This window comes from Varanus komodoensis, unplaced genomic scaffold, assembly GCF_004798865.1.
Source record: "Varanus komodoensis strain SLA01 unplaced genomic scaffold, ASM479886v1 scaffold15, whole genome shotgun sequence".
Classification (NCBI taxonomy): domain Eukaryota; kingdom Metazoa; phylum Chordata; class Lepidosauria; order Squamata; family Varanidae; genus Varanus; species Varanus komodoensis.
Genome location: NW_025335440.1, coordinates 27,711,395 through 27,722,197, shown reverse-complemented (window position 1 = coordinate 27,722,197; position 10,803 = coordinate 27,711,395). Strand labels below are relative to the sequence as shown.

The window sequence follows — 10,803 nt, the reverse complement described above, 5'->3', positions numbered from 1 at the left end:
TGGGGAGTAGATGCTGGACTCAGCCTGGAAATTTCTTCATCCTCCATAACCATCTATTAAGAGATCTGTGCAGTCAGAAATAATAGTGTGATACCATTAAGCATGAAATGAACCTCTCCTGCACTTCTGGTTTTTCTGCAGGCACTGCTATTGGAGATACAACCTCATGTGTTTATTGTGAAGATTATGATAATATATGTTTAAAAGTTATAAAGTATAAGACTAGAAGAAGAACCAAGTCATATTCTTTGTATTGTTTTCAGATACCTCTGTACAGAATGGAATTCACATGCAGAAGACGTTGGTACCTTCAACTGGGGTGTCTCTTGATGGTGAATTTCGTTTATGGCACCTTAGAATATCAAATAGAAGCCCCTGCCAGCCTAGGAGAGATTGATAATCAGTGCTGGGAAATCTCTTCTCATAAGCTGGTACAAATGAAGAAACTTAGGGTAGCAGGCACAGTTATTGCTCTCTGGGAATTCATGATGTTTTTAAAAGAGTCATCTAAACCCAAGCATAATGATGTCTTCAATGATTTGGCTCAGAACTTCTGGGACATGTACATAGACTGTGTGCTCTCAAGATCTCATGGAATGGGCAGGAGACAGTTAGTATCTCCAGAGAATACTATTACACATACACAGAAAATCTCAGAAGGTAATGTCATATTAAACTATTTATAAATATAACTCAGTAGTGCTGATTCTCCTCACCACCCATTTAAATATTTTGTATTAGACAGGAAATCATTGTTCCTAAGGATTGTTACTACTAAGCATTTAATACACCAAAATTGTGTCGCACCAGTCTAACACATTTATGTATTACTATGGTTCAAAATGAAGGACAGATGGTATTTTTCCAGTTTTCATGGGTACAGAATTTGTATTTTACAGATAAAAAAGGAGTCTGACAGCTTCAAATAGAAAAAGAAAAGATGGCAACAAGACATTTTCTTATCTGCAATTGGCTTTCTTTCCTTCCTTCTGTAGGTCTGACAAACCCCAGCTGGAGGACAAAGAGGCAAATATACAGAAGACAGCTTAAGGTGATCCCAAACTAAAGGAGACCAACCCACGTTTCCAAAAGCACATCCTTTACTGTAGATGTTTTTGAGAATTCTTCCCTGTGATCATATCCTGACTGTGTTTTAATCAGATAAGTGTGTTCCAGACATTCATTGCCAGCATCGTCTCTCTTCTTATCAATGTACCAAATTTCAATGCTTTATGTATTTTGAGTACCTGTGTTATATCAGGTAAATCAACGTGTTTAAGTTTATCATAGTATTTTCAGACTCCTCATCTTTTTGGGGAAAACAAATTTCTTTCATTTTTAGAAGTGTTCAATTAAACAGAAGTCTAGTATATTTTTATATGCTAACAAATTATGGCACAGCAGCAACAAGTACATTTTTTACACTGTCTTCTAAAGTATACAGATTTCATTTTTAAGACATTCTATGGGAAACACATATGTAAAACCAAAGGAAGAAATTATTCTTGATGTAACTTTCTGTGAAGTCCCTAAACTTCATTGATTACATTTGATTACTGATTCATGTTGGTTATCACAAATTAAAATATTTTTCTATGCAGTGAAGACAATTGCAATGGTGCTCTTATTCATTTATCGTATTTTTCGCTCTATAAGACGCACCTGACCATAAGACGCACCTAGTTTTTAGAGGAGGGATCCATGGAAAGCTTCCTGATAATCACAGGCACATTCCCCATCACTTCCCCATGGGCTTCATTAAAAGACGGGTTGCCATTTGAAAACACACAGCGACCTGTGATTAACAGCTCTCACCTGCGCCGAAGGAGAGGCGGAGCAGGGCGCGCAGAGCGCGTGCCGGCCAGGTGTGGTGCATCTGGGCTGGCAGCGTGCTGGCAGTGGTCTTCCGGGTGGCGCGGCAGCGGCAGCAGGTCTTCCCGGGTGGTGGGGGTGAACAGTCCGTCTGTCCGTGCGGCCGGCGGGTTAAAGCCTGTGGCTCCTTCTCCTCCGCGGCAGGTCTTCCCAGGCGGTGGGGGTGAGCAATCTGTCTCTCTGTGCGGCTGGCGGGTTAAAGCCTGCGGCTCCTCCTCCGCGGCAGGTCTTTCCGGACGGTGGGGGTGAGCAGTCCGTCTGTCTGTGCGGCCGGCGGGTTAAAGCCCACGGGTCCTCCTCCTCCGCGGCAGGTCTTCCCAGGCGGTGGGGGTGAGCAGTCTGTCTCTCCATGCGGCTGGCGGGTTAAAGCCTGTGGCTCCTCCTCTGCGGCAGGACTTCCTGGGCGGAGGAGGTGAGCAGTCCGTCTCTCTGTGCGGCCGGCGGGTTAAAGCCTGGAGTGGAGCGGCGCACGCCGAGCGCATGCCAGCCAGGTGGTGCCACGTGGTGCAGGCGGGCTGGCAGCGTCCTGGGCGTCGGGCACACACACATTCGCTCTATAAGACTCACAGACATATCCCCTTACTTTTAAGGGGGAAAAAGTGCATCTTACAGAGCGAAAAATATGGTACATATTATCCTATGAATTTGTAATACTTATAGGGGACAATTCAAAGTTATACATATGAACAGTTGTATCTAAGTGTAATATTATTTAAAAGCAGATCTACTAAAATGACTGAAACTTGTTGGGCTAACACTGGATATAAGTCAATCTTGCTTTTTTCTTCTGTGAAGTGTTCCACCAATGCATAGTGATTCTCTACTGTACCTGCTGAACACAGAACAGCTTAAAACCACTGGGAAGCCCTGGCTTTACATGCAGTTTGGAATCAGTAGATGGCACTCATAGTATTGAACATTATATTTTTATGAAAAGAAGACCATGTTCTTGGAGGAATTTTACACATAATTGAATGGAAGTTTCCATTTCATTAACACAGTGGTCTATTTGAAAAACTGATTCCTATGTCTTTCAGATAGGGAGAAAGGAAAAGCACCCCCTGCCACCCAGCCCTAATGCTTGGATATCCATGACCACAATATATTATGAAGTTAGAAGCAGTGACTGATGCTCCTGAGTTTGCTGCCATTATACCTACCTATCACATACCCAGGATTCCAGGCCATCACATTTCACACATTGCATTATAAACTTCAAGAACACTGAATATAGATATATCATCTAATTTCTTGCCTTTGAATGGGACATAAGGGCTACTACTTACATTAGTTTTTAAAGACACTGGCATACACAAACGAACTACCTCAGAAATTAAGTGTAGAAGTACTGGGGGGAAGGTAAATACAAAATTGATGTATTCTGAAGGTGAAGGCTCATTATTCAACAGGACTTCACCTGGTATATTGAATAATGACCTTATGATGTGGGGTTTCTTGGATCTTGAATGGAAACACATGTCAAGATACATAGTTGCCATTGCTAGGCTAGTTAGCAATATGCAAGATTTAGAATAAAACAAATGAAAAAAACAACAACCAAAATGAGAGTAAGACTGCCAAGTCTTATGCCCTTAATAATTACTGATACAAAAAACCTTTGAAGAGAAAGAGTTGTAAAGTTCAGAATTTGGACATTTTTAGACTGTTAGTCATTTGGTTCAGCATACCTATTCATCTTTGTAAACACCTAGGCAATAATGCAGCCAAAGTGAAGCCATTTTTATGCTGATTTCAATGGAGATATAAGCAAATATTTAAGTGTCTCCCACTGAAATAAAGGTTTTTATTTGCTACTTAAGTATCTTTACCCTTTCCTCCACTGAATATGCCTTTTGTTCCTGCATAGACAAAAGTTTTCAAGGCAGCTGTGAGCAAAAGAATACTGAAAGTTGCACGCTTAGGTTCCCACCTTTATTGTAATTGAAGTTCAAGAGTGATACATTGCTTGCCCTAATTAAGAGGTGGTCTTCCTGCAGTATGCAAAACTTGGGATTGCTGGACAAAACCAAATGCCTACCAGACTACTAGGCTGCTATCCTAGTCAAGAAACCCATGAAGATACTTTCAGAATGGCCAATTTATTGTTCTGGTGTAAAGCATGGTCCAACTCTGAAGTGTCCTCACCTCAAGATAGATCTGCAGGTTAAAGCACCATCTGGAAACCCCTTTTTGTTATGAACATCACCCTTTCTCTCTTGTAAGCGTAGTTTTAATGCTTAGCTAGCTAGCTTTAATTCAGTCAAGCAGCCAGAAATCCAAAGAAAGGTTCCCTTTTGTTTTCCAGGATTACACTATTGCATCCTTTGTTCAACCTTAGTCTGCCTAAATGGTTACCAATTTGAAATCTACACTTGCCCTTGAGACTGGGCACCTCACTTTTTGGCTGTGTAATATGGATATACTATGCCATAAAGATTCAAAATCTACCTAGGTTTGCTCAGTGCCCAGTCCATTCCTTGTTATTCTTCCTAGCAACCACTTTTTCCTGTTCTAGTGTCTAGCCCACAATGATTCCAGGAACAGAGTTCTTCTCCTCTTGCTTAGACCACCTCATGGACTTGTATGCCTAGGTCAGTGGTGGCGAACCTATGACACGCGTGACACAGTGGGCACGGAGAGTCCGCTCGGTTGGCATGCGAGTGAAGTCGCCCGAGCAGCCAGGCTTTGGATAACAGCACACATAGGGGCCATGCGCATGCTCGGAAAGGAGTAGCAGTGCCAGGTTATGATGTCACGAGCCATGACTCATTATTTATTTATTTTTATCTATTTAAAACATTTCTATGCCATCCCATTCACAAAAAGCCTTGGGGTGGCTTACAAAACAGATACCATTTGCACAATTAACCTTAAAAATTTTGGAGACATTTCGGCACAATATAAAACCCAATAAATAATCGATTAACAATTAGCCGTGATTCGTCCAAGCTTTCGCATGGCCAGTCAGTGCACTCCCAAGGATATGTATATAGTTGCTTGGACTGGCTGTGAGTGGTTTTTTCTAAACTAAAACCTTCATTTTCAGGTTTGATTGCAGTGTTGGAACTTTGCGATAAATAAGTGGGTTTTGGGTTGCAGTTTGGGCACTTGGTCTCTAAAAAGTTCAGCATAACTAGGATTTTCAAAATCCCTCTCTTTTCTATGAAATCACCCTATATTAGGGTTAGAGATGTGCACCATGGCAGGGTTAAGGTTAGTAAAACGAGGTGTCCTGGCATGGTTTTGATGGCTGGAATGTGTTTAGAATGGGCAGAAATGATGAGTAGTGCAGAAAAAGCTACTCAAGCAAGGCCTTTTCAAAATCGCCCTATTTTCTATGGAACTATAGCCCTATATTAGGGTTAGGGGTGTGCACCAGGGCAGGGTTGGGGTTACAGAAATGAGGTGTCCTGGCATGGTTTTGATGGTTGGAATGTGTTTAGAATGGGCAGAAATGATGAGCAGTGCAGAAAAAGCTACTCAAGCAAGGCCTTTTCAAAATCGCCCTCTTTTCTATGAAACTATAGTCCTATATTAGGGTTAGGGGAGTGCACCAGGGTAGGGTTAGGTCAGTGGTGGCGAACCTATGGCACGCGTGCCACAGCGGGCATGGAGAGTCCTCTCTGTTGGCATGCAAGTGAAGTCGCCCCTGCATCACTCGAGCAGCCGAGCATCGGATAACAGCAGACACAGGGGCCATGCGCATGCTCGGAAAGGAGTAGCAGTGCCAGGTTATGATGTCACGAGCTGTGACTCATTAGCCGCCACTTGTCCAAGCTTTCGCATGGCCAGTCAGTGTGATGCCAAGGGTACGTATATATTTGCTTGGACTGGCTGTGAGTTGTTTTTTCTAAACTAAAACCTCAGTATGCAGTTTTGATTGCAGTGTTGGCACTTGGTCTCTAAAAGGTTTGCCAGCACTGGCACAGACAGTCTCTTTTCCTCATATAACTATGTAGCATTTCTTACCCTGGTTCTATGCAGGCATTCCCCCAAATATGAGCAATCAGATGGATCCATATCCCTTATGTCTGTGGAGAGCAGCTCCTTATCTATCTTTCCTGAACCTTGCTGTGTTGGCTGACAAGGTCTGAAGAAATGTTCTACTTGCATTCACATGAATAGAATGCAGTAGGTGGTGAGTAGAATGCATCCGATGACAGAGGACCATGCTTTTTCAGGAAGAATGCCTTTATAGGATTCTTGTTGAAGAGTCCAATTGGCATCCTCCTCCTAAGTTCCCTTGCTCCTCTCCTTATCTGTTACTTTTGTCAGAGAGGTCAGGATCTAGCCTAGTTCTGGAGCTCTCTACAATGTACTGCATCTCTAATAGTGGCTTAGCCAGACATATGGGGTCTCTCCACTATTATTGTTGGACCAAGAATCTAAGCCTCTCTAGATGGAACGGCACATTGTGGTTCTCAGACTTATCTAATCCAAGGCCGAAACTCATATCCTAAAGTTACTAAAGGCTAGGACAGGCAATCTCAGTGCTGGGTGTTCAAGCAGTCATACTCAACAAGGAAGTGAGAAATACACTTTATTTCGGACTTTGTCAGTATTTCATCCATTTTTTCCTGAAGCATCTGTAAATCTGTTTACAGTCAAAAGATATATTGCTGTGCTTAGCTCCCCAGCCCCGCTGTAACACCCCTAGTCTACCACAGCTTTCTTCCACCACTTTTTCTCAATTTATAAATGTTATTAGGAAAAGCAGGTTGCTTACCTGTAACTGATATTCTTTGAGTGGCCATCTGTGCATCACACATATGGGGTGCTGCACCTGCGCAGTGCCTAGGCCGGAAGGTTAGAAAGCTAACGGTTTTTGGCAGGAAAACTCTGCTCCCCTCCCCCTCCATAGTATAAATAGAGCGGAGTGTCCGCCATTTTACTCAGTCTTGAAGACCGAACATGACCCCTTGGAAGTGCAGGTAAGTCCATCTTTGCTAATTGATATGCCAGAACTATAGTCTGAACGATCCATTTAGACAGTCTCTGAGATGTGACTGGAGAGCCCTTGTCGTGATCAGAATATTTAATGAAGAGTCTATTAGAGCTCCTGAAGGATTCAGTGTAAGATCTGTAAAAGGCCAAGCAGCATTGAACATCGAGAGTGTGAAGAGATCTTTCAATTGGATTCGATGGCGATGGAAAGAATGCAGGCAAAACAATCTCCTGATTCATATGAAACGATGTAGCCACCTTAGGTAGGAACGCTGAATCCATTCGAAGAACAAACTTTTCCTTATGAAAATTCAAATATGGTGGATCTATTCGAAGAGCACAAAGTTCACTAGCTCTTTGGGCTGAAGTGACCGCTACAAGGAAGGCAGTCTTCCAAGATACTAGGCGTAGATCAACAGTTGCCAAAGGTTCAAATGGGGGCCTTGTAAGCGCTTGGAGTACAACAGAAAGACTCTACGTTGGCATAAAAGGACGAACGGATGGGTGAGGGTTCTGCAGTCCCTTAATAAAATGGCGAACCATAGGTGGGGAAAAAACCAATGAGCCCTGTATATTGCCATGGTAATGTGAAATGGCAGTGGCGTAAACCTTTATAGATGATGGTTTAAATCCCGAAAGGTGCAATTCAAAGAGAAATTGTAAAATGTTCTCAATAGAGGCCGATCCCAGAGAAAAAGAATGGCACCCAGCAAAAGATGAGAATCTTCTCCATTTTGCCGCTTAAGATCGATGTGTTGACGGCCTTAGTGCAGATTCGAGACTCACTTGGATATCCAGATCCAAGGCTGTCGGTCCCGGAGTGATTCCTAACGGGTCCGAGGAAAGGTTCAGTTGCACAGTCTGTTGAGCTGCGTGTTCCAGTGGACGAGATGTCGTCGGAATCGATTCAGCAGTTAGACTTATCGGATGTGCCACGCCGTCAGCTTCAAAGAAGTCAAGTCCGGGTGTCAGATCGCTTCGTTGTGCTATGTTAACAAATGAGGAATCGTTGGGAGCCGAAGAAATACACCTTTGGACAGACTGAGGAGAGTGGTGAACCAAGGTTGTCTTGGCCACCACGGAGTTATTAATATCCCCATAGCGTTGTCCTGAACTATCTTCGATACAACCCTCATTAAGAGTGGAACTGGGGGGAAAGCGTAGAAAGTCATGTTGTTCCAAGGGATTATGAGGGCATCCCCTGTCGATCCCGGTCCGATACCCGCTCTCGAACAAAACAGTTCGCATACCCTGTTCTCTCGGGTAGCAAACAAGTCCATGTCTGGGTATCCCCATAGATGAAAAAGTTGCTTGCAAAGCTGTCGGTCCAACTCCCACTTGTGGGTCATTGACATTTGTCTGCTCAGTGTATCTGCTTCTATGTTGTCGGTCCCCGCAAGGTGAACCGCCAGTAGCATTATGTCCCTTGGGATACACCAATCCCAAATTTCCAGTGATAGTCGAGCCAGCGCAGGTGACTTTGTCCTGCCCTGCTCATTGATGTAAAAAACAGCAGTGATGTTGTCGGAAGCAATCTGGACAATTTGGCGCTGTAGGACAGTTTCGAAAGATTTGAGAACGTTGAAAATCGCCAAGAGTTCGAGGAAGTTGATATGCTTCTTCGCTTCCCGTTGGTTCCAAGTCCCTTGGACCCAAAGTCCTGCACATGCTGCACCCCACCCGATGAGGGATGCATTGGTGTACAATGTCACTGTCAGTTGGGGGGGTCGGAACGGTATGCTGATAGATTGTCTAGAGCAGTCCACCATGTCATGGTATGGAGGATCGACAGCGGAATCTGAATTAACTTGCTTGGTGGGTCCCGCTGCAAATGAAATGACTTGTTGGAGAACAACTGCAGAGGCCAAAGCCAGAGTCTGGTGTACAGTACGATGGCAACTGCAGCAGCCATGTGCCCCAAAAGTCTCTGTATAGTGATGGCCTGTACTGTCTTGTCCTGTTGAATCCAATGAATATGCGCACAAAGAGTGTCTCGACGGTTCGGAGGAAGAAATGCCCTTTCTAGAGTAGAGTCGATACATGCTCCGATGAAATCGATGACCTGTGTAGGAATAAGGGGCGATTTCTCACAGTTAATGCAAAGTCCAAGATCGTCAAGCAAAGCACAAGTTTTGTGCACAGCTGACAGGGGACTGTCTCTAGTCTGGAACACAATCAGCCAATCATCTGAAGTCGCAGGTATGCACATACCGGAGCCATATACTTTGTGAAGACTCTCGGAACCATGGCGAGACCGAGTGGCAGGACATTGAATTCGAATATATCGGATCCGACAGTGAAACGTAGAAAGTGTCTGTGAGAAGGATGAATTGAGATATGGAAATATGCATTCTTCAAGTCCAGTGAGGCAAACCAATCCTCTCTCCTCAGTAATGGAAGGATATTTTGTAAGGTGGTCATCTGAAATTTTTTAGGTTTGATGTACCTGTTAACGTCTCACAAGTCCAGGATAGGATGAAGATCACCGTCCCGTTTAGGGACCGTAAAATATCTGGAATAGAATCCGTGCAGCCCTTCAGAGCGAGAGAGTTGTCGAATCACTCCTTTACGAAGTAGCTGATAGACCTCTTCGCATAGTACCGAAGAGCAAGGTGTAAATCGGATAGGGCTCGACGGAGGAACGATGTCGAATTCTTTTCTATATCCGAGCTGAATGATGGACAACAGCCACCTATCAGATGTAATGGACTCCCAAATGGGGAGTTGGCTTTGAAGCCGGCCCCCAAAAGGGAGAGGGGAAGGTGGGGAGTGGAGAGATGGAATGGTCCACCGGGACCGTCAATGAGGACGCTTCTCAGTATCGAAACGCTGACGGCCCTGAGAGAAGCGTTGTTGCAGCTGCTGCCTTCTGCATTGCTGCCTTTGTTGATACTGCTGATGGGGTTGGTATTGTTGACGTCCGGAAGGTCGGGACCATGACCACTTACGTTTTTGCTGTGGGAGCTCCATGTGATGCGCTGTCATGTGTGATTCATGGATCGACTTGAGCTTATGGTCGGTCTTTGCATGAAACAGTCCGGTACCATTAGATGGCATTTCTTCTATTCTCCTCTTCATTTCCTCAGGGAAATTACAATTCCTCAGTCACGCATGCCGCTGAAGGGAAATAGCACTGACCAGGGTCCTAGAGTCAGTGTCCACATGATGTCTTGCAGTGGAAAGTTGTTGTATTGCCACTTGCATTGCCTCCTTTATGAACACTCTGGCTAGGTCTGCTTGATGATCCGGAAGGGAGGAGGCGACGTTCTCCAGCTTTTGCATTATGAAGTACTGTTAACGCGCCAGTGTCACTTCATAATTTGATATGTGTAGGCCGAGTCCAGAGGCTACATAGACCCGGCGTGCAAGCATGTCTATCTTCCTCCCTTCCTCCCTTCCTCCCTTATCACGAGGAGCTGTGTGACAACTCGACTCCCTGTCCTGGGAGGACTCAACCACCACCGAGTTCGGCTTCAGGTGACGTAGCAGGAACGGTATGTCTTCCTCCCGAACCTGGTACATGGCTTCGTATCGACGAGACATAGCCTGTGGTTGAGCTGGTTGGTCCCAGGGCTGGACCATCACTTGGTGGAGTGTAGTAATGAATGGCAAGGCTATGGCTGCAGACTGCTCACCCCGGACAATGTCATAAAATTTATCAATGCTGGGACCAGGGTGATGGTGGGCCTCGATCTCCAGCGACCGAACCAGGCGAGAGATGAGCTCTGCGAAGGTAACATGGGGCTCGTCCGGGGACCCAGGGCCCTGGGAGGTAATGGCCACATCGGGAGACGTGGAGTCCACTTCCGACTTGTCCGAGTCTTCCTGATAGCGGTAGTGCTCACTGGAAGAGGAGGTCTCTGGGGACGGTGGGCGCCTCCTCTCTGCATGCCCCGAAGTGGACGGCGCCTCCCTCGGGATCAGTGATGACTGACGGTAGTAGGCAAATGGTTGGTATTCACCCCAACCTGAGAAACCACCGTAGCC

The 10,803-nt window shown here is 45.0% G+C and overlaps 1 protein-coding gene across 1 annotated transcript; it reads left to right on the top strand.

Annotated features, from left to right (window-relative positions):
- Positions 1-278: 278 nt before the first annotated feature.
- FAM237B (family with sequence similarity 237 member B) lies at positions 279-7,811 on the top strand. Its single transcript, XM_044425036.1, has 2 exons — positions 279-660; positions 7,699-7,811. The coding sequence occupies exons 1-2, from the start codon at positions 279-281 to the stop codon at positions 7,809-7,811; spliced, it is 495 nt and encodes a 164-aa protein (XP_044280971.1).
- The last annotated feature ends 2,992 nt before the right edge of the window (positions 7,812-10,803 follow it).